This window comes from Protobothrops mucrosquamatus, unplaced genomic scaffold, assembly GCF_001527695.2.
Source record: "Protobothrops mucrosquamatus isolate PMUCROS unplaced genomic scaffold, P.Mucros_1.0 scaffold_3, whole genome shotgun sequence".
In the NCBI taxonomy this organism is placed as follows: domain Eukaryota; kingdom Metazoa; phylum Chordata; class Lepidosauria; order Squamata; family Viperidae; genus Protobothrops; species Protobothrops mucrosquamatus.
Window position 1 is genome coordinate 645424 of NW_015386079.1, and position 22366 is coordinate 667789.

Sequence of the window (22366 nt, forward strand, 5' to 3'; positions counted from 1 at the left end):
AAACAAAGTTTATAATACTAGAAAAAGTACCAATTTGTTACAATGTTTATACAGCATAATTGTTAAATATTTTAACATTTCAGTAATTATTCAATAATTACTTTAATCTGTTAGCAGACTCAGAATCACAGCTAGCAAGAGAAAGTGAAGATGATGAGGAGAGTATACCTATAATTTTTCCTTGGGAGAAGCTTTCTCCATTTGAAAGACTTATCCTGGCAAGTAATGAAAATATTACTGGTTTAAACCATTTTTGGCATCTAGAAGGGCCGTACTTCTAACTGATTTGAAAGATATTTGACAGTTAATGATATTGGCATACAAATTCAGAAACTGTATTGTATTGGAGTGGCCAAACATTTTTGCTTGGGACTACTAGACTGTCATCTCTTGCTGTTTCTGAGGACTGTGAGGGCATGATTTTGACATTTCAAGTGTGGGAAAGGATGGTTTTTTCAGATCTTTTGTTACTTTTTCTCATGATTGAAAAGAGGGATAAGGGAGGGGCAAAAATCATGTATTTGTGTTTTTCCACAGAAAAGCAAGACCCAGAACTAAACATCACATCACTTGGTAAAATCTGATTTTTGTAAAACAAGATGTTATCATTATCACTTTTATTTTGCTAGATAAAAGTTCTACGTGCAGAAATGTTGAACCATGCAGTACAAATATTTGTAACTGAAAAATTAGGAACTAGGTATCTTCAGACTGGAGGAATTAATTTAAAAGGAATGTATGAAGAATCTGATTCTACAACTCCACTAATTCTCATCCATACTCATGGTGAGCATTTTATAGAGTGTATATGCATCTCTGTGTATAGCATATGTGTATATATGTATTAGTTTATAAATTATTTTTTATATTTACTGTATATCAATGCAAACAATACATTGATCATCTAAAACTACTTATTACTGACAAGATTAGCACATCCTGATTGCTTCCACTCATCTTATCCAATCCAGCAGAAGAGGCATGCTGTGGGTAGTGTCCACCTTTGTATAATATCATCCCTCCAGAGATTAGGTTAGGTCTCAATTGTATATTACTTTAAAATTCTCCATATCAATACAGGGAGTTCTTGACTTTTGACCACAATTGCACCCCAAATTTTTGTTGTTAAGTGAGACATTTGTTAAGTGGGTTTTGCCCCATTTTACGACCTTTTTTGCCTCGTTAAGTGAATCATTGCAGTTGATAAGTTAGTAAGCTGGTTATTAAGTGAATCTGGCTTCCCCATTGCTTTGCTTGTCAGAAGATCGCAAAAGGTGATCACATGACCCCCTGGGACACTGCAACTGTCATAAATACGAACCAGTTTGCCAAGCATCTGAATTTTGATCACATGACCATGGGAATGCTACAAAGGTCATAACTATGAAAAATGGTCATGTCACTTTTTTCAGTGCCATTGTAACTTTGAACACTAAATGAACTGTTGTAAGTCAAGGACTACCTGTATGTATATTTGAATCTAGAATTTTCCATCAAATCCACTAAATATAAAACATCCCTTCATTTTTTCACATTTCCAACATGTATATTATAACCATATGGAAAATTTGTATTGCTGCTTACTATCTCACAGAGACTCAAGCCACTTACAGGAAATAAAAGCACAATATAAAAGAAATAAAAATAATAAAATAATAACCCCCCCCCACCCCAAGTAACAAGCTTGTATATAGCTTCTTACTTAGTCTTTTCTATAATACACAGGGGGGAGAAGTAGGATGGTTTCCTAACCTGCAGCTGTAAATGTCATAGTGATCATCTTACATTCACCCCCTCCCTCATTCCTTGGCAAAAGCTCTTTTCAAAATCAATTAATCAAGAGATCATTACAGCATTGCAGAGGTGTAGTGAAATGGAAAAAAATATGGCATGTGTTGATACTCTTTCTTTCATAAAATTATGAAAGTGCAGGAATCCTGTTTTCCTTCCACAAAGTTTTCTTCCAACATAAAATACTATATTATATGTTTTCTCATTCTGTTACAAAAGATATGTGTATCATTTCACTGACACCATATGTCAGAATAACATTGTTCTAAGTAAATAAATGCATTTTCACATGAAATAATAAAATGATATTATTTTATATATTGTATAGGGATAGACATTACAGCAGTTGTCTTACGCTTTGCTCAAGAAATAAAAAAAAGTACACAAAATGTGCAAATGCTATCTCTGGGACGTGGCCAAGGCAGCAAAGCAGAGGAATTGATATATAAGGCACAAATACTAGATGAACAGTGGGCATTCCTTCAGAATTGCCATCTTGCAACTTCATTTATGCCGAGATTGTGCAAAATTGTTGATTCGTAAGCACTTTTTACAATTATTTGTATACGTGATTTATTCTCTGATGGTAAGGAACCAGAGTAGGCTAATTTTAATACTGTTCGGTTCTTGTTAGTCTCTCAGCTTGTTTTTTCCTGGAGACGTTTCATTATCAGACTAAGTAACATTATTATGTGAAAGAGTAGAATTTGCTGACTGTTTATATATAGTAACTTGCACGACTAGCCTTGGTGGGAACGTGACTCCCAGTTGAAACTGTGATTGAGCCTGTCCTTGTGTTGCAAGGTTAGGTTTTTAATCCTCTCTTTTGATTAGTGTTCATGGAAACAGGTGGTCGTAATTACAGTCCTTACGTTGTATGTTATAGGTGATTCCACTTCTTGCTGCTGCTGGGTCTTTTGGTTTGCGCAAAATGTTTTAGAGAGATTTGCCATCATTTCCTCTACTGATGAAGATATCCAAAACCAGTAGTGTTTTGTAATCTATAGAAAGGTTAATGCTCCTGCACATCAAAAACATCTCTGAAATAAGCAACACATTGCTACAACTATACAGCAACAACAAATCTCTTCTCTCCAAAATATCTTAGTAAAATAAAAGACCAATCCATGTTACTTAGCTTGGTAAGGAAACATCTGCAAGAAAACAACCAAGCTCACCGAGCACCAAGAATCCAACAGTCCAAACTTGAGCTACATGTATTCTCTTCTACTGCATTCTTAATGTGCATTATTTTTTTTTGCAAAAAATGGAATATTAGGCGAATCTTGCTAAAACCTGTTGCTGCACAAGAGGCCTTTATCTGAATGAGACAGTGCCAACCTGCATCTTTCTCAGTCACATCTTCACTTGTTGGCCATTTTGTATCCAATTTAAGGAAAGGATTGTGGTAGATAAACAAAAAGAGGATGATTCAAGAGTGGCTGACAATAAGAACAATCTCATTTTTTAGACATTTATTTATAACATCTTTCTGGAGTGCTATATTCTGCCAGAAATTACCTCATTCCAATGTCCTCTAAATTCCATTAGCATTCATTTTGATACTTTAAAGTGACCAATATAGCAATAATTTTGCTGCTGGGACCATAGACACCAACATTATTGCTGATAACCATAATACTCTTATAGTTTCTCCAGACAGTTTTATTACCTTGACCATATGATTATGTTAAGAAAACTAATGCCAGTTGCTTTTTGAGAATTGGCCCTAAAAGACTAGGTTTTAAGTATTAAACAACTGATTTTGAAATCCATCTGTACTGACTTGAAGATAAGTAGCAGAGAGATGTGCAATTGTGCATTTGTAAAAAAAAAACAAAAAAACAATCCATTTTGCTGTCAGCTGCACCATGAAAATTTCACCAGTGATGGGATTCAGCCGGTTCGCACCACTTTGGCAGAACCGGTAGCTAATTTTTTGTTGCCCATGCCCAGAATGGACTTCTGGAAGCAGCATCCACACAGAGAACCAGTTGTTCACATATTTGAATCCCACCACTGAATTTCACTCTGCAGATTTTAAGTAAATTATTTGAGAAATTTGCTTATCTGTTTAGGGACAATTGTGGTTATAATTACCTTTGAAAATGTACAAAATATCTTTTTCTTTTTAAAAAACAAAAATCTCCTGTGTCCTTGTAAACTCTGGAAAGGCCACCCCTAGCTTGCACCATTTTCCAAAATGAGCATGTAGGAGGAAGGCCGTTTTAGTCTATGCTAGAAAACTCATGACCCTGGTAGCAGCTTTTCTAATTAACCCATTTTATTAAAGACTTAAGCTTTCATGTACACTTCTTTAGATGTGTACAGTAGCTAGACTGATATAGGATTTAAATGGGGGGTGAAACAGGTGGGAAAGGACAGGAGGGGAAGACATAACTGATGCGGGTCTGTATCGATTATCCTGATAGATTGAAATGCTCTGATACTACTTTATCTTTATTTTAAGTTCTGATGTTGAAGTTGTGTCAATTAATTCTTTTGAGCAACGTTTGTCATACATAAAATCCAAAGTGGCATTGCTGGTAAATGATGACATGCATCACGTCAGAGAAAGAGCATGTGAAGGGTCCTCTGATCTAGTGTGTGTGTTTGTTGGGTTCTGTGATGATATTGTTTATATAGATAAGGGGGCAAAATAAACATTTGGTTCCATATTACTTGTTGCATATGCCCTTCAGGATTCTAGGTAGGATAAATGGGAAATGTTTGTCAAAAAAGTGCTCCTAATAGAAAGATCATGCATCTCAGGATGTGCTGCAAATAAACCATGGCCTCTATCAAGTGCTTCACACTCTGTTCTAAGTAAACAGGACATTTTGTTGTGAAATGATAAGGAATAGAAAAGCAAAAGCTGAGGCTTTCTTGCTCATTTTCACAAACAAGATCAGATTTCTTTCTGGGTAATAGTAAACCTAAAAGCTAAAATTCCTGCTGTCTTCTGTACTGCTATAGATACAGTAGAGAAGAAGCCCACATCTGAACTCAGCAGATTCTGTGGCAAAATCTTTTAATAGCTTTAAATAATAACTTATAAAGAGACAATGAAATATCTATGCCTAGATGTATTAATGTGGGACAGCATTAACATTAACATTATTTGTCTATGGAGATTCTCAGTCATCAAGGTCATGGTTGTCCCAAAGGTGCTTTTCAGAAGGCAATTGGACTTCCTTGGTTTTTTCCTTGAAGATATTTTGATTCTCATCTAAGAAGCTTCTTCAGTTCTGACTGAATGGTGGGGAATGGAAGGATTCATATTTTTTTTCCTTGCAGTCATCTAGTCACTAGCATTCTGAAGGTCAGTCACTGAAGCAATTTGAGCATTTTTCTGTACCCCAGGGTCAACTGAATCAGAGTGCAAATGGATGTGGAACCTTGTTGGAATTTTCAGCAATTCCAAGAAGGCTCCAACCCATATGCACTTGATTCAGGTGACCCTGGGGTTACAGATAAACCCCCAAGTGGCCTCAACAATTGACCTTCAGAGTACTAATAATCAGATAACTGCAAAGAAAAAAATATGAATCCTTTCATTCCCTAAACTGAACTGAAGAAGCTGTTTAGATGAGAAGGAAACTTCTTCAAAGAAAAAAACAAAGTCCAGTTGCCTTTTGAAAAGCACTTTTAAGGTTAACATAATTTCTTGTTATTTTTATGCATTTTTTGTAAAGTAGAATTGATGAATGGGTACTGTAATGTTGTATCATGTTTTAAGTAGTAAAATTGTTATAAAAATGATTACTTCCATAGCTTTATCCTACCTGATGCAAATATAAACCCAGGATTTAGATTATGGTTAAGTTCAACACCAGATACTTCTTTACCCATACCTATCTTGAGAAGAGGGCTAAAGGTAAGAGATATTATTCAATAGTTCTTATAATTACTAATTCAGAGCATTGTTTTTTCCAAAGAAAAAAAATAAGCTAATATTAGTTGAGCAATGGTAAATAAGTTAACTGTTAATGAAAAAGTACAGTTACATACAGAATAATGTATATAACCAAACATTGCAGACTCCTGTTGCTTTAAAAGAAAACTGGATGTTTCTGCTGGCCCAAAATTGCATCCAGGTGGAGGAAAATAAATTGACTTTAGCAAACCTGATGTAGAAAGCAAGTAAGGTGACTTTGTCAGACATATGAAGGAACTATTGCCAAGGCTAAGGGGAGTGAAGTCCAAAAGAGACAGCATTCAAAAGCATCTCAGGCACACACCTCTCTAATTCACTGAACTATAAGAAAAAGGAGATACAAGACAACTGGATTTAAATTTGTTTTTGCTATTATAGACAAGCTCAATAACAGTTGTTTGTGTGTTTGTTTTATTGTTAAATTTACTGCAGAATATTTACTTATAATCTGTTTGTTTCCCCAAGATAGTAATAGAAACTCCGCAAGGACTAAAAGGAACATTACTTCAAACTTTTGGATTTGGTGACACTGGTGTAGTAACAGAAGCTACATTTAATAAGACCAACTGTGGGCCATCATGGAAAAGATTGTTGTTTAGCCTATGTTTCTTTAATGCTGTCATTCATGAAAGAAAGAAATACGGAGTTTTGGGCTGGAACATTCCATATGCATTTAATTCTTCAGATTTAGAGGCAAGAGAAAATGTCATATACAATTATATTTGCAAATTAAAATGTATTTTTGCTGAACTATGGGTCATCTTTCAGCAATGGCTGGAAACTCATCAGAGAGAGAAGCAATCTGGAATTAAGGAGAAAGTTCCTAACAGTGAGGACAATTAACCAGTGGAACATCTTGCCTTCAGAAATCGTGGGTGCTCCATCACTGAAGGTTTTTAAGAAGAGACTGGACAGTCACTTCTCTGAAATGGTATAGGTTCTCCTGCTTGAGCGGGGGGGCTAGACTAGAAGACCTCCAAAGTCCCTTCCAGATTCTATTCTATTCTGTTCTGTTCTGTTCTATTCTATTTTCTTATGTCAGCTAGTATTTCCAGCCTTGTTATTGTCTAACTTGTTTAAAGCAGTTAATGGCAATTTCCAAAAGTTTAGGAAAGGAGTTATAAAATTAGTGTCCTTTAAAAGTTCTGTGTCTGGAATAAGTATGGCAATTTCCCTCATCCCCTGGTTCTCTCCCCTCTGGAGACCACTGCCTGGCAGTCGCCTCATGTGGAGCAACCATATGGAGTACAATATGGGCAATATCTCATCCTCTCATTTTCTAGAGAGGGTCAAAGGAGCCAATCTATTCATTGGCACCTTGTTCTTAGCCACAATTGTCAGTTCTACTTTTTGTGGAGCGGTCTTCAGTCCATTATTTCTTCCCCAGAAGTCTCCTAACATAAAATAAAATCAAGTTACTCTAGCATGATATAAATTCAGTATAAATTCATTCATTTATTTATTTATTTATTAAATTTATATACCGCCCTATCTCCCTTGCGGGACTCAGGGCGGTGAACAGGCGATACTAAAAACCACGGAATAAATAGTTTGTTTTAAAATCGAATTAAATAACGGGCCTGTTCTAAAAACACACCTGTAAAAAAACCCCCACTGAAACATAATCAAGCTACGCCAGGCCGGCCGCACGGAATAGATGGGCCTTCAGGGCTCGGCGAAAAAGGCGCAGGTCCGCAACTGTACGTAGGTCGGGGGGTAGGTCATTCCAGAGGGCAGGAGCTGCCACAGAGAAGGCTCTCCCCCTGGGGGTCACCAGCCGGCATTGTCTGGCCAACGGCACTCTAAGGAGGCCCTCTCTGTGGGGAGCGGACTGGCCGAAGGGAGGTGTTTGGTAGGAGGCGGTCTTGCAAATACCTAGGTCCATTGCCATGGAGCGCTTTAAAAGTTGTTACTAACACCTTGAAGCGCACCCGGAAGGCCACCGGCAGCCAGTGCAGCTTTTTTTAATTAATGAATTCTTTTACCTAATGCCCTCAGACATGCCATTATTATCTGCCCTTTTATATATAAGAAGTCTAATTTAGCAGAAATGGCAAAAATTTCTGCTTATTTGAAGGATCAATCTCAAGGAAAATATATTTTGGTTTGGAGAAGATGGATTGATTATATTCAGAAAAAATACAAGATTGAAAAGTATTACTTAGCTTATGAGTAAATTTTAGAATATTATTAATAGTTTATTATGGATGAATTTATATTATTTTTAGTAATAATGTTTACTTATATTATTATTTTGCTGGAAAAGTGTTAAGATCTATCTGTTTTGTAGAGTTAAAGTATGTATGGATGAGACTTGATTGTAGTATATCTGGGTAATGTTATTTAATTTATGATTCTGTTTTTATAACCCTGTAACCAGCTCTGGGAAGTGAAGGGGGGAGGGGGGGAAAGTGGGATATTGTATGGAAAATTATTTAAAACTTTTAATTAAAACAAAAAAAAGAAGAAATCTAAACGTCCAGCAATGCTTAAGACATTTTGATTTTTTTTCTTTCTAAATATCACACTTTTATTTCTAATTATTAATTGGTTTGGAAATATTACTAAGTTTCAAAAATGATTCCTCAGAGTATCAGTGAAAGTTCTGTGCATGAGCCTCATGAATCCAATTATTCAACTAATTATAGATTCTTTGAATTCCAGACCAGATTTTAAAAAAAACCTATTTTCTAATGGTAACTTTTCTTTTCCAGTTTTCTATCAAAATATTGGAAGTGCTCCTTGAGAAGCATCAAAAGATTCCTTGGACAGCATTGCATTATTTGACTGGAGAAGTAACATATGGAGGCCATGTAACTGATAACTGGGATCGTCGATGCTTGCTTTGCATTTTAGATAATTTTTATAATCCTTCTGTATTGGAAGAAGATTTTGTTTATACTGCTGATGAGGTATGAGAACTATTCTTCATTATGTTTCTGTTTTAATATCACAAATTTACAACTGAGTGAGCAGGGTAGGTTTACTCAATAAATCTGATCAGTTTTAAATGCTAATTTGAAGTGAAGAAGCGGAAAGATGGTTGTATTAATAAAATAATATAGGCAAACTAAATGGCCAGAGACATTAAAGCATTTAACAATATTTTTTTCAGGTGTATCAACCAATATCTGAATTAGATAGTTTAAAAGACTGCAGAGCCTATCTACAATCTCTTCCAGAAGTGGATTATCCGGAACTTTTTGGAATGCATCATTGTGCTGAAAGACAATACTTAAAAGCTCAGGCAGAATTATTTATTAATTCAGTTGTCAGTACCCAACCAACATATAGCACAGACATTATCAGGTTATTATTTGAAGTCTACTCCTCCTCCTCCTCCTCCTCCTCCTCCTCCTCCTGCTGCAATACAACATAAGCTGAAACAAATAATAGTTGCTTAAAGCCTAAAGTATCAATATGTATGTATATATGTATGTATGTGTCAAGGGACATATGGAAACTTTTATTGAACTTTTTTGAGCCTTGGGAACTACCTGCTTTTCTCTACTGTACTGTGGGGAATAAATATTTGTTTTCCAGCTGCTTACAGCAATGGGAAAATACCACATTAAATAAGCTTGCTGGCAGGAGAGAAAACAATTTCTGTTATGGGTAAAACAAATAGAACCAGTAACTTCAGCACTCCGTGATGTGCCACAGAATCATTGAAATGGTGAAAAGTTCTCTTTCTTCCAATGACTTTTTGGACAATGGACAAAATGCATATATAGGGATTTTTTTAGGTATAATCTCATCAAATGTAAACGTTAAAGATTATGTGCTGGTATTTGTAAATAAGTATGTGTGCATGAAAGAGGGGGGAGAGAGACAGAATGCCCATATGTTGGCCATCAGTTAAATGTGATGGTTTGCATTTGATTATATACATCAAAGTATCAAAGACTGTATTTTCATTCAAAGCAGTTGGGTTGTCTTCATTCAAAATGTTAACAATCCCCAAATTGTGGCTATGTGCTGTGACATATTTACCAAGTAAACAAATCCAGAAAGAAGTCTATCAACATCATTTTAACAGAAAAAATGGTGAGGAATAAATGAAAAACAGATAGTCCTTGAGTTATGACCATAATTGAACCCAACATTTCTGTTGTTAAGAGAGAGATTTGTTGAGTATTGCCCCATTTTACAACCTTTCTTGCCACAGTTGTTAAGTGAATCACTGCAGTTGATAAGTTAGTAGCCTGGTTGTTAAGTGAATCTAGCTTCCCCATTAACTTTGTTTGTCAGAAGGTCACAAAAGGTGATCACATGACCTTAGGACACAGCAATGGTTATAAATATGAACCAGTTGCCAAGCATCTGAATTTTGATCACATCATCATGGGGATGCTGCAAAGGTCGTAACTGTGAAAAACGATCATAAGTAACATTTTTGTGCCGTTGTAGCTTGGAATGGTCACTAAACAAACTGTTGTAAGTTGAGGACTACCTGTATAAATAGTGGGATATTAACTTGGTTATTTCCCATAGATAATTTTAAATCTACTTTTCATCTTCCTATTGTCTTAGTGATAGAATGGGCCAGGATGAAATAGTACTGGAAATAGCATCCGATATTCTAATAAGGCTACCATTGACTGTAGAGAATATGGAAAGGGCATCTAACAACGAATATGTGTCTACAGAAATTATAACCCTTAGAAGTTTCATGTCTGGACCAATTTGGGCTGCACTTGCGAAAGCTACAGAAGGTCAGAACTTCATTTCATAGAATTTTCATATTATGTTATCATTTGTTTATATATAGAGAAAATGATATCTATGCATATACACTTACATATTATTATATAGTAGTTGTACATTTGTACGCAAAGAGAGACACACACAATTTGTGTTCGTGCATGCATGCGTGTGTATGTATAATTACTAGCCTAAATCAATCCATTGCAGGGGTCCTCAACCTTGGCCACTTTAAGACTTGTGGACTTCAACTCCCAGAATTCCTCAGCCAGCAAAGCTGAGAGTTGAAGTCCACAAGTCTTAAAGTGGCCAAGGTTGAGGACCCCTGCATTACAGGATAAAAGCTTTTTTTGTTGAAGGTTCTAGATCACAAACTACTTTTCAGGCCAGCCACAATACAGGTTGTTAAATATATACCCACACTAGATAGCATGCAGTTCACAACCTTCAATAAAGGTTTGTGACCTTCAATAAAGAGGTTTTCATTCTACAATGGCTTATTTGAGCAGTTAATGGTAAATAGACAAATATGTCTATGTGTGTGTGTTTGCACATCTGTGTGCTTGTATGTTATTAACAATTATTGCAATAATGAGGAATAAAATAAATAGTAATTAAAATGTAAAACTTTGTGAAGCATTATGCATACAGTGGGGAACTTATAATTCTCTGCATCTTTCACCTTTTCCTAAATTGATTGATTATGATGTAAAGATTTAAAGGCATGAGAGTTATTTCTCCTAACTGATAAAATGAAGAGCAATTACTAAAACAATGACCAGATATATTATCCTGCATCCCCAGAAGAAGCGAGTATATTCAAAAGGCAGGAGAAAATGGGTAATTTTGCTACCATATATTGCCTACCTACTATACAGATTATTCTTATTTGAAAGTAGCATACTTGCTGGAATTTCTACAGTGTAACCTTAGCCTCGTTAACCAGTTCTCTCTCTCTCTCTTCTTTCACAATAGATTTTTATTCTATTACCAGTTCACCTTTGCTACCTGTTTTGCGCCAGGAGATTGACCATTGTAATAATTTACTATACTTAATAATTCAGTCATTACAAGAACTTCAGCAAGGAATCAAAGGAAAAATTATCTTCACTAAAAGATTAGAAGAACTTTATAATTCAATATTGAAAGGCAGAGTAGCTGATTTGTGGGAGGTGTGTGAACAATCTCTTATTTTACTTTTGCTAAATAATAATAATAATGGATTTGATAGCTGGACAGAAATGCAATCTAAATATCTGGCTGACTGGGTGACAAACCATAGTAATTTATTAAACTTGTATGCTGCCTGACTCTCAATGATTTTAAGACAATCAAACCAAGGAATTTCAATAAAATCAATAAAACATAAAGGATAAAACTAAAATATAGCATGGATAATGAAGCATAGAAATACAAATGGAATTACAAAATTACAAATACAAAACATGTTTATGTTTTCTGGTTGTTTGGAGTAAATAGATTTGCATTTTTATGCTTCAAATAAGTATATATATATATATACTTACATATATACTTATATACACACACATACATATATGTGTGTATATTAGACTTCTTATCTTTCTGTTTATGTGAAATTAATTCTATAGAATATTTTTTTCTATAACAATAGCTAATAATTAGTTTTAAGAAAATTCTACTCCAAAAATGCACACGGAATCTAGTAAATTATATATAATTGCTGTGGATATATTACTGTAGATCAAAAAAATAATGTATATGCTGAAATATTCATGTACATATTTGAATTATAATTTATTCATGATAAGAAAGTTATAAACCAGGGGTGTCAAACTGCTGGCCCGCGGGCCGGTTTCATCATACCGGAGCCATGCCCACCCCATTGCCGGCAATGGCGAAAAAGCTCTGATATGTCGCGCGACGTCACGTGATATCGCGAGTTTGACATGCCTGTTATAAACTATTGGGGGATCTTGAGTTGGATCCAGTAGCAAACTGGCAACCACTTCAACTTCCAAAGTTAATTTTCAGTTAGAGCTCAATAGACTGTTATGTTCAGTTGTTTTATCATGGCTGCCATTTATATATTTTATTTTTGTTGTTGGTTGTATTTTTAATTTTCCAATAGCTACCTAGAGAAACAATGGTGAGATGGATGGCCATATAAAATGAATGATGAAATAAAATAAAGAATTTTCCTAAAAATTATTCTAATTCATAGAGTCTCCCTGTGCTCAGTTTAATAGGAGTATCAACCATAAATTAATGATGTCATCTGATTCAATGATGTCTGTTTGTTATTGAAGTAGAATAATTTGCTATTGATGCTCTACGTCATGTTTGCATATTAATGTACTTTTTGAAAAAAACGCAAGTACACTTTATCTTTTGCTCCATTCTTTTGTAAATCTGTGCAGCAAAGTTCTTTTAAGACAAATAAACCTTTAGGATCCTGGATTGATGATCTCATTATACAAGTGAATTTCTTTGCCATGTGGGCTGATCGAATTATCACCTTTATGCAAGCAAGGTAATATAAACAACAATATAAACTCAACTTTGGGTGTCAGTGTTAAAGGCATTATAGTTACTTAAAATGAGGACGATTTTCTTCCCCCCAAAATTCATTACTTTGAAATGGATGGGATAGTCATATACAAATAGACAGAAAGAATTGGTGAAAGGAAAAAAATCTAATGACTATTTCAAAAGGAGGTATTTCAGCTTCTCCACAATGAAAGTGAGGGAGTCCAAGGATGCCGAATCTCATTTTCTATTATTTTGAATTCTCACTCCAAGTGAAACAGAAGCAACTTCTCCTCCTGCACTCCTAACATTGCGGGTCATTTCCCTTTCCCTGTATATTTACTGTACACACTTTGCATTAGCTTCTTAGGTGCCATGGAGTCAGGTTCACCCCTGATGGCTGTATGGACAAATGCTCATCATTGGGGGAAAGAGTTTAAAAAAACAATCACATAGAATCTGGATTGTAAAGGGCTATTTAGATCATCAAGAATAAACCCCACTCAGTCCAAGAAAGGAAATTAAACCGTCATAGACATCTGCTTCAATACTGTACATTTACATCCTAAATAAAGATATTTTTCTTCAATCAATCAATCAATCAATCAATCAGAATAGCATTGGAAGTTCTGAATTCTTGTTCTAAGTTATTCTGAATTCTATTTAAGTTCTTGAATTCTTTTATTTAAGTACCAGTCTTCAGGATTCTTTCTGCAAATACAATTCTTATTTTATATATTCTTTACCACTGTGTAAAATTGCCTGATAACGTGAAGGCAAATGATATATACTCTAAGTTATAGTATTATGTATCTTTTCTGTTGGACTTTCCTATTTAAGTTAAAATCAGCATGACATAGTATTTGTTAAACTACTTCTATGATTTTTGCCTCAGGCAAATCAGTAACTTTATTGGGGAGGTGAAAATACTAAAAAAAAAAAAAAGAGTCTACAGAATCCATAAACTTTTGTTGCATGCTTTCACATATATTTCTCCTCTTTAAAAAACTATCTCGGCTGATTTTCAGTCATGGAGAGGGTTATTCCTTTGTTTTCTTCAAGGTAGAAGGGCATCTTGCCTTTTAAATGGAAGCTATATTTCAAAAATAACAAAATGCATAGTAACTTCTTTTCTTTTCCAGTTACTTTGTTTCTTGATGTTATTGTTGCACTGTTCTCTCTCTGCCTCTTCCTTCCCAGTGCAGCACATCATTACCATCCTATTTTTTTTCTTTTTCTTTGTTCTTTTTGATGGAAGAAAAGAAACAAAGTTTATGAACTTTTATGTAAGAGAGGGTGGTTTTTGTGTGTATATACAGAATGAGGGAACAATGAATTTAACACAGCGAATGGCCTGTTTTATAGATAATTAATTTTAATCATTAGTATTTTTTTCTGTACCTGCCTTTTATTGAATTGTGATTCTAGCCAGTGCCCATACACATACATATGTCTTATGCACACATTTATTATGGGAAAGTTTCAGCTAGAGTTAAAAGCTCTGTGTTGATGAGATCAGAAAGCTGATTGTTGTTGTTTTAACCATTCAGTCATGTTTGAGTCTTGGTGACTTTATAGGCAAGTGCTCTCCATGCTACCCTGTCAAACAATTTCTTTCAGTTGTTGGATGTTCATCTTTGTATCAGATTTGATATTATCAAGCCACCATGTTCTTTGCTTGCCCCTTCTTGTTCCACTAACTATTTCTGGCATCATTGATTTTTCCAATGAATCTGGGTGCCTGTCATGGCCAAAGTAAATAGATGTAGTCTTATGATTTTAGCTTCTAGTGATGCGTCTGGTTTAGCACATCTCTGTTAGTTACTCTGGATATCTATGGTATATGCAATAATTTACACCAGCACCACAGTTCAAAGGTGTCAATTCTTTAATCGGATATTTTTAGTGTCCAACTCTTCCACCCTTATATTATTATAGGGGAGATTATTGCTCTAACTAGCTTTCTTTTTGCATTTATATCTGTATCTCTGCTTTTCTAGACCTTATTCATGTTAACCATTGCAGTGCAGCCTAAAGGTATCCTGTGTTTGATTTCAGGAATAGAACTGTTAAGCTGGTAGTAAAATGTTATACAAAAATTGGCATTTGCAAAATGAATTTTCTATTCACGTCTATTAGAATGTTCTATAAATTGGGTGGCATTCTCAGGCATTGAAATCCTGCCCTTAATATGATAGAACCGTAGATATTATCTTGATTACAGCAGCAGATTTTCTACCTTGTCCAAGGCACAAGTGCCAATCTATAAGTCATGGCATTCTTTAAAAGCTGGTTGCAAGTTGTGTCATTTTAATCATTCCTTTTTCTCTAGTAATCAGCTTACCATTTTGGATGTTAAAATCCATGGATACATATAATATACTGTATATGTATGCTTTTAAATTGATTATATTAATTTTGCATTTAATTTTATAATTGGTTTCCATTTATTTAGTAGAACTCAATGAATGCATGCCACATATAATAAGAAAATTGATTCAGAGAATTGGGGGTTTTTAATGATAGGCAGGTCATCACTTGAATCTTTACTTTCTTCATCTGGGATTTAATCTCTCTCTCTCTTCCTCCCTCCCTCCCTCCCTCTCTTTTGCACACACAAACACAAATATGCACACACCAGAAACCAGCCTCACTCCTTTCAGCCATTACAGCGAGAGGTGGGATGATCTCTGTGCAATGAAAATCCTAACAGTTGGACTGGAGGTTTTCTGAGCCTTCCAGTCCAGGCTTTGAGATTATGAGCCACTTTGCAATGTAGGAATCAGTTGCATGTTGGTCTAGTTAAATGAGAAGGTCAATTTCTGAGAAACTGAAAACTCCATTGTCTCCCTAAAGAGCCCAAAATTGCGAGAAGAAATTATTACAGTTGAATTGTATCAAAATTACTGGATTATTTGATTACTACTTAGAGACATATAATAATACACTAATTTCAGTTAGCTACTGAGAAATGTAATATTCGTAAACTTACTAATGTTTTGAACAGGTTTAATGATTTACTGGTGCTTCAGAGACAAAGCAAAATACCACTTCATCCTGGTGAATATCCTGACTTTCATGCCAGTTATCAAGGACATCCTAGCTATTTTTGGCTTCCAGGTTTCTTTTTTCCACATGGTACATAATTTTGTTATTTATTTTATTCATAGACATTTATCCATTATCTATTTTAATTTTCACTAATTAAAATAGTTTGTAGTGCTATAGCTTTTATATTACAAGTAGTCCTTGCCTAGTGACTACTCATTCAATATCTGTTCAAAGTTACAACAATGCTGAAAAAAGGAGACTTACAAAAAGTCCTTGAAGTTGCAGCTGCTGCAATGTCCCTCCAGCCATGTAGCAACTGACATGCAATTACAACGTTCATAGCATTTCACAATGATGTAATCATCACTTGTAACTGTAACTGAGGCTTTGGACAAGCAAAGTCAATGGGAAGCTGGCAGGAATGTAATGAAATACAAGTTGCCTTCACATGACATCATGCTTAATGACCACAACCAGAACTGCTGGAACTGCCTTCATAAGTTGGCCTGGTGACATGGTTTTTCACTTTTTTCACTTAGTAAATGAATGGTCAGTCTCAATTATGGTCAGTAACTGAAGACTACTTGTATTTCATTACATTATAAAGAATATCTAGTGTCTAGATAGTCTAGAGAATCCATTGAAAATTTTTCAGTTTAACTATGAGAAATACAGTATATTGTTTTCAAGTGTATTAGTGTGCTTAGAGGTTTATAAATTATGTCCTATGATAGATACAGTATATAGAATGTTCCAACTGAATTAATATAGATGTAGAGTTAGGATTTGCCTCTGATGCTCATATGATATAATCTGGGTTACAATATGATATATCCCAGATAATGCTGATATTACTGCTTCTCTTTTTCCATTTTTTTTCTTGATCTCCCTCACTTCCACTTCAGTTTTTCTCGACTACATACCTTCTGCAGATGTGTTCTGAAGTGGGGAGGCTATCATTAAAGATGAGGGAAATCTTGTGTACTTTATAATTCTCTGTATTAATAATTTGATGAGTAACTGAACAAAAAATTACATTTTGTTTATTTATATTTCATATTTCTTAACCACTCATCTTGTACATCAAATAACAAATTTATTCACTCTTTGCAAAGAATAAAATAATCTGCACATAATTAAAGAGTAAATTTAATTAACTTTTTAAGAGTGGTAACAAATAAAGTGCACTTTCTGTGTATTTTGTTCTTGAAGGATTTCTTATTGCTGTGTGTCAGAATTATGCTCGGTTGAATAAAGTAACAGTGGATTCGCTTAGTTTTACACATAAAGTTCTTCCATTAACTCAAGATGAAGAGTTAAGTTTCAATAGAAAAGAAAATATATTAAACAAAGCCTTTAAGGTAAGAATGTGATTAAACCCAGTTTAAATAGGACTTTGGTGATTTTATTTCTTAGTTTCATCTTCATCTTACATTTTCTATTTCCTACCATGGGATGAATGGCTTTCCAAAGTTTATTATAAGTTGTAGTTTGGGATTATCATAATTTTGTACTTGTGTCCAGGCATCCCATATAGTTTGTTAAGTCTTGAAAGGTGGTGCTATCCAGATTATTTTCTCCATGTGCTGTAACGCATTTCCTCTTTGTAAGTAGAGTTTTTATAAGATATCACTTTGCCTGGAGACAAGGAGGCTAACATTTAAATTTCCTTTTCCGTGGGAAGCAATTTTCAACAGATGACCAAACTCATGCTCTGCCTTTCTCCATGAAGGAAGTTCACTTTTCAAAAGAGCAAAGCTTCTACTTCCCAGCTGAGCATGACCTTTGTTCTGGTTTAACAGTTGAAGATATGGAATATTTTTTGATATGTAGTCAAAATTCAGGTATCCATACAACCATCATGTATGGTAGTTGTATATATGCCTAAATTTTGGCTACATATCAAAAGTGTATATAAATGCTACAATTGAAAAACATCTGGAATATATTTATGAAATCATGTAGGAAGAAATCAGATAAAGATATTGCAATGAAAATTATAAGCAGGTAAGCTCAGATAGGAAACGGATTTAGCATACCATTTCTCTAAAGCAAATCATCTTTTTTATGAAGTAATATGATTTATCTTAAATGGGCTCTATGGCCTTTATTTACATATTTATTTATTTATTACTGGGATTTATATGACCACCTACTTAACACACAACTCTGTGGCATGCAATAGCTGCAGCAAGTAAATCCTCAAAAGGTTTAAGTTTCTCCAGGCTGGCTGTGCTGCAGGTCTCCTGTTTGCATCAGGTCATCTGTCCTGACCTTTTCAGTGGCAGCACCCACCCTTTGAAATGATTCCTCTCCCCACAGCCAGAATTTGATTGGTCCCAACTCTGCTAGCTTATTAAAATCCTGGCTTTTCCTTTGAGGATTTGGATCAGGATGTGTTTGATGACCAGAAGATGTGTTTTGTTTTTATTCTTTTTATTGTTGTTTTTATTTTAGCTGCCCGGGCTCACTCTGATGAGTTATGGAAGCCATACAAATTGGAAAAATAAATAAGCAAAGTGTTTTTGCATTTTTTTCCCTGCAATAAGATAAACAAGCCTGCAAAAGGGACAGATAGTCCTCAAGCAGCAAGTATCTTCCCCTCTGTGATGATCCAACAGCATCTAAAGTTAATATTTATGTGTGTCATTTCATCAGGGAAAGGGGAAAGTATCTATCCTAATTTTTCTGACATCATCTCCATGATGATGAGGAGGGAGGAGGGGACTGTGAAATGCTAAGATAGCATCTGTGAACATGTTCCCTTTTTTGCATCACTGCAGATGCCCCTGTAATTCCTGTGCAATGAGCTTAGTCATCTTCACTTTTAGCTCTCTGAAAAAGACAAGGCTTTATTTTTTTTTGTTAAATCTTCCACTCTTTTGGAGCAATCCACATCAATACTGAGTACAAATACCATCTATCTTTTAGGAAGATTCTCAATATGAAACTGGAGTTAAAATTTATGGCTTATACATAGATGGTGCATGCTGGAATCTCAGTACACAGGCATTGGATGAACCTGAACTTCATAGAAGATTTTATCCATTACCAGACATCCAATTTTTACCACAAAGTGTAAGTAGTATAGTTTCACTATCTTGGTAGGACATTTTTCTATTTTGATTACTCAGGTTCAAGAAAATGTTACAAGTTACTGCATTGTTATAATATAGCACATACTTGAATAAGTATGTTTTAAACAAGTGGGAATGTTGCTGTTTGGAATTATATTCAGCCAACTGCTTTCTCCTCTAAAATATTTCATTACTGTTTTTTTCTACCATCCTGTTTTCTTTACCTATAAACACTCAAATAACCTGACCAATTATGCTGCTTTGAGCTGTTTTGGAATTTTGCCCCTTTTGTTTTAATTAAAATGACATATTTTGCATAAATTATTTCCAACCACGCACGCCCTAGGATGTCATAGTTATCTTTGTTCAGTAGCACAAGTATATCTATATTTGAATTCTGGAATGAAGAGGTAAAAATGGCTTTGTGGTTATGGGATGTGGGGGCAAGGTAGAAGTCCTTCCCGGTATCCCTGGTGCTTATTATCTTATTCTTTTTTAGCCTGCAAATGCACTCTTATCTTTATTTTTTTTCTTACACTCTTAAAAGTATTGATTTGATTCAAAGGCTGAAGTAACCTCAGCATCAGGTTTTGCTGATATTTAAATTAATATAACAGTTGTTTTAAATTAATATAACAGTTGTTTTAAGTAGATTTAGAGGTAGCCCTATCTTTTTTTTCCTAAATTGTAAAATATCCTGGTATCAAGTATCTTCAATTCCTGAAGTAAATGCCTATTACCAGTATCTGTAAGATAGATTAGTGTAATCTTTTACAATATTTCTGTCACTATCCCAATGTTTTCTTGCTTAAGAATCATGCAAGAAATTGAAGGCTCTGATTCCTACATTTTTCACCTTCTTTAATTTTGACTTTGCTATGGTATCACCAATAAATGGAATTGTAAGTTGTCTTCTGTCAGATTAACTTTTGATTTCTTCCTAGCTTTCATTTCACTGGCCTGCTGTTACCAATTATTTTCTTTTTTTTTTAATTTCCTATATTTCATTCATTAATATCCTCATCATGAATATGTGGATATTATCACACATTAACTCTACTAAGCCTTCAGTTTTCAACTGTTAATCTCTGTTCCATTAACCAAGCACATCAAATACAAGTTAACTTGCCTTGGGGGAGGAGGGTTACCTCAACTGCTGCTCTCTTCTTTTACTGTCACCATAATATGGCTATGTAAAAATGTCTCAGCTTGAAACCTCAGCACCAGAGAAGCCTGTTTCCTAATTTACAGAAGCAATTTTATAAAAGCAAGGTTTTATGGGGGTGGTAGTGTTATTTGAAGCACCGAATTTATGATTTATTCAGGGACACCAAAATTAAATTTAGCTTTGACTAAGAAGGAAAGCTATAGGGGAACAGCTTCTTTTCCCATGAAAACAATGCCAAAGGGTGGGGGGAATGATAAGCAGCCTGAAAACATAATAATAACAGAACAGAATAGAATAGAACAGAATAACAGAGTTAGAAGGAACCTTGGAGGTCTTCTAGTCCAACCCCCTGCTCAGGCAGCAAACCCTATACCATTTCAGACAATGGTGTGAACAAATTCATCAAAGTCTAGGAGATTATCCACATCTACAATGGCTTCTGGATTTCTGGAGGGGACATTATTCCAGGTCAGGCCCTGCAATTTAAAAAAAAAGCACTCTTTCTGGGCCCTGTTGGATGACATTACTTCATTATTGGGACTTGTAACATCTCTATTCTGCCAAATGATAGATGGACAGAAGCAGCCAGAAACAGTGCTATCCCATAAAGAACTTTATAAATGATAAACAACATCTTGGATTGCTGAGCTTATCCATAACCACTGCATCTCATGGAACAGTGTAGTCACATAGGCATTTGGCACTATCCATGCTGCCATATTCTGAACTAGCTATAGCTTCTGAATAGTTTGGAGAGCAGTCTCATGTAGAGTACATGACAGACATCCATTGTGATATTACTAAGGTGTGAATGATTATTTGATTCCATGCTGTGTTGAACCTAGTATCAGTCGTAACTATATTTTTATGTTTTATATTATTCTGTGTTTTGGAAGAATTATACTTGGTATAAAGTTGCTTTTTAAAATATATTTGTGTTGGAGTATCAACTGATTTACAGGTTGTCCAAAGTTCTTGCAAAGACCTAAAATTTGAGCCCCAGCTCTCAATGAGAAATATGTATTTAAATTGTTCTTTTATTATAACAACACATGCTGGTCCCAGATTCTTTACTGGTTCTTAGGCATACAACTTATTTAATATGTAGAAATTGCACTTATTAATGTTTTAATTTAATTATTTTAGATAACCTTTTGGCCAAGTCACTGTGATGAAGAAGGCCGGCTCTTATATGAATGTCCTTTATACAAGACATCTCAAAGAACAGGAATGCTGTCTTCTACGGGTGCATCTATAAATTTTGTAACTGCAGTTAATCTGCCAAGTCTGGTAACTCCTAGCCACTGGATAATGAGAGGAGTTGCACTGTTATGCCAACTGGATGATTAAGAAAAAATATTATTGTCCCTTATTTGAAATGAATACTTCACTGTTTCAGTCTAGGATCAGATACAACCTAGTTTTAATTGTTTAATGTTTTAGATTAATAATAAAGTTGTTTCCCATGCAATATGTGCAAACTCAAATTTATATTATGGTTTTATTTTTTGCCTTTTTACCTTTAATCAATCATTATAGATTAATTACATGAGAATATGCAGTGATCAAAGATGGCACATGATAAACCTAGCCTCTGGATTATACATTGCCTCTGATAATGTGCCTAGAGGCCTCTCCTTTTGCACTCATGGGCTCTTAAATCCAGCTAGTTTTTGAAGTATTTTTTTTAAAACAATTACTGGCATTTTGTCTAGAAATTTTTATTTCTAAGAATCTTCTGCATCCCAAATAGGTTCAATAACCCCTGGTGGATCTGGATAGCGCCTGAAATAATGTAAAATTTAAGCAAGGTTAAAAGCAGGTGACAGATAACTCTCTGGTACATTCGTGCTTCCAAATTGATTTCCCATGACTACTATTTTAGTAAATGAATGGACAAGCTGCTAGGAATAATTTTATAACAGGACTTGTATGTTTTCAAAATTCCATATATTCCTGCAAATCCAAAAGTAGGATTGCTATCTTAATACATATAATTTTATAACTGTTCATATTAATCCTGTTTCAGCCTAATAAACCTTTTCTTTGGTATTTTTAAAATGTGTGCTTCAATTTCCAAAGTTCTCAGCACAGGTCCTGCTGGCTATAGATTCTAAATAGTTTAAGTCT

The 22366-nt window shown here is 34.7% G+C and overlaps 1 protein-coding gene across 1 annotated transcript in view; it reads left to right on the top strand.

Moving 5' to 3' along the window:
* DNAH14 (dynein axonemal heavy chain 14) overlaps positions 1-21658 on the top strand; it is a 202818-nt gene extending 181160 nt beyond the window's left edge. The window contains exons 73-86 of the mRNA XM_029286756.1: positions 118-218; positions 630-786; positions 2120-2330; positions 5566-5668; positions 6194-6421; positions 8443-8640; positions 8844-9037; positions 10262-10443; positions 11408-11604; positions 12832-12944; positions 15948-16078; positions 17204-17352; positions 18923-19069; positions 21383-21658. Of these exons, the coding sequence (XP_029142589.1) occupies positions 118-218; positions 630-786; positions 2120-2330; positions 5566-5668; positions 6194-6421; positions 8443-8640; positions 8844-9037; positions 10262-10443; positions 11408-11604; positions 12832-12944; positions 15948-16078; positions 17204-17352; positions 18923-19069; positions 21383-21586 (2315 nt within the window). The 3' untranslated portion in view covers positions 21587-21658. The remainder of the gene's footprint in view (positions 1-117; positions 219-629; positions 787-2119; positions 2331-5565; positions 5669-6193; positions 6422-8442; positions 8641-8843; positions 9038-10261; positions 10444-11407; positions 11605-12831; positions 12945-15947; positions 16079-17203; positions 17353-18922; positions 19070-21382) is intronic.
* The last annotated feature ends 708 nt before the right edge of the window (positions 21659-22366 follow it).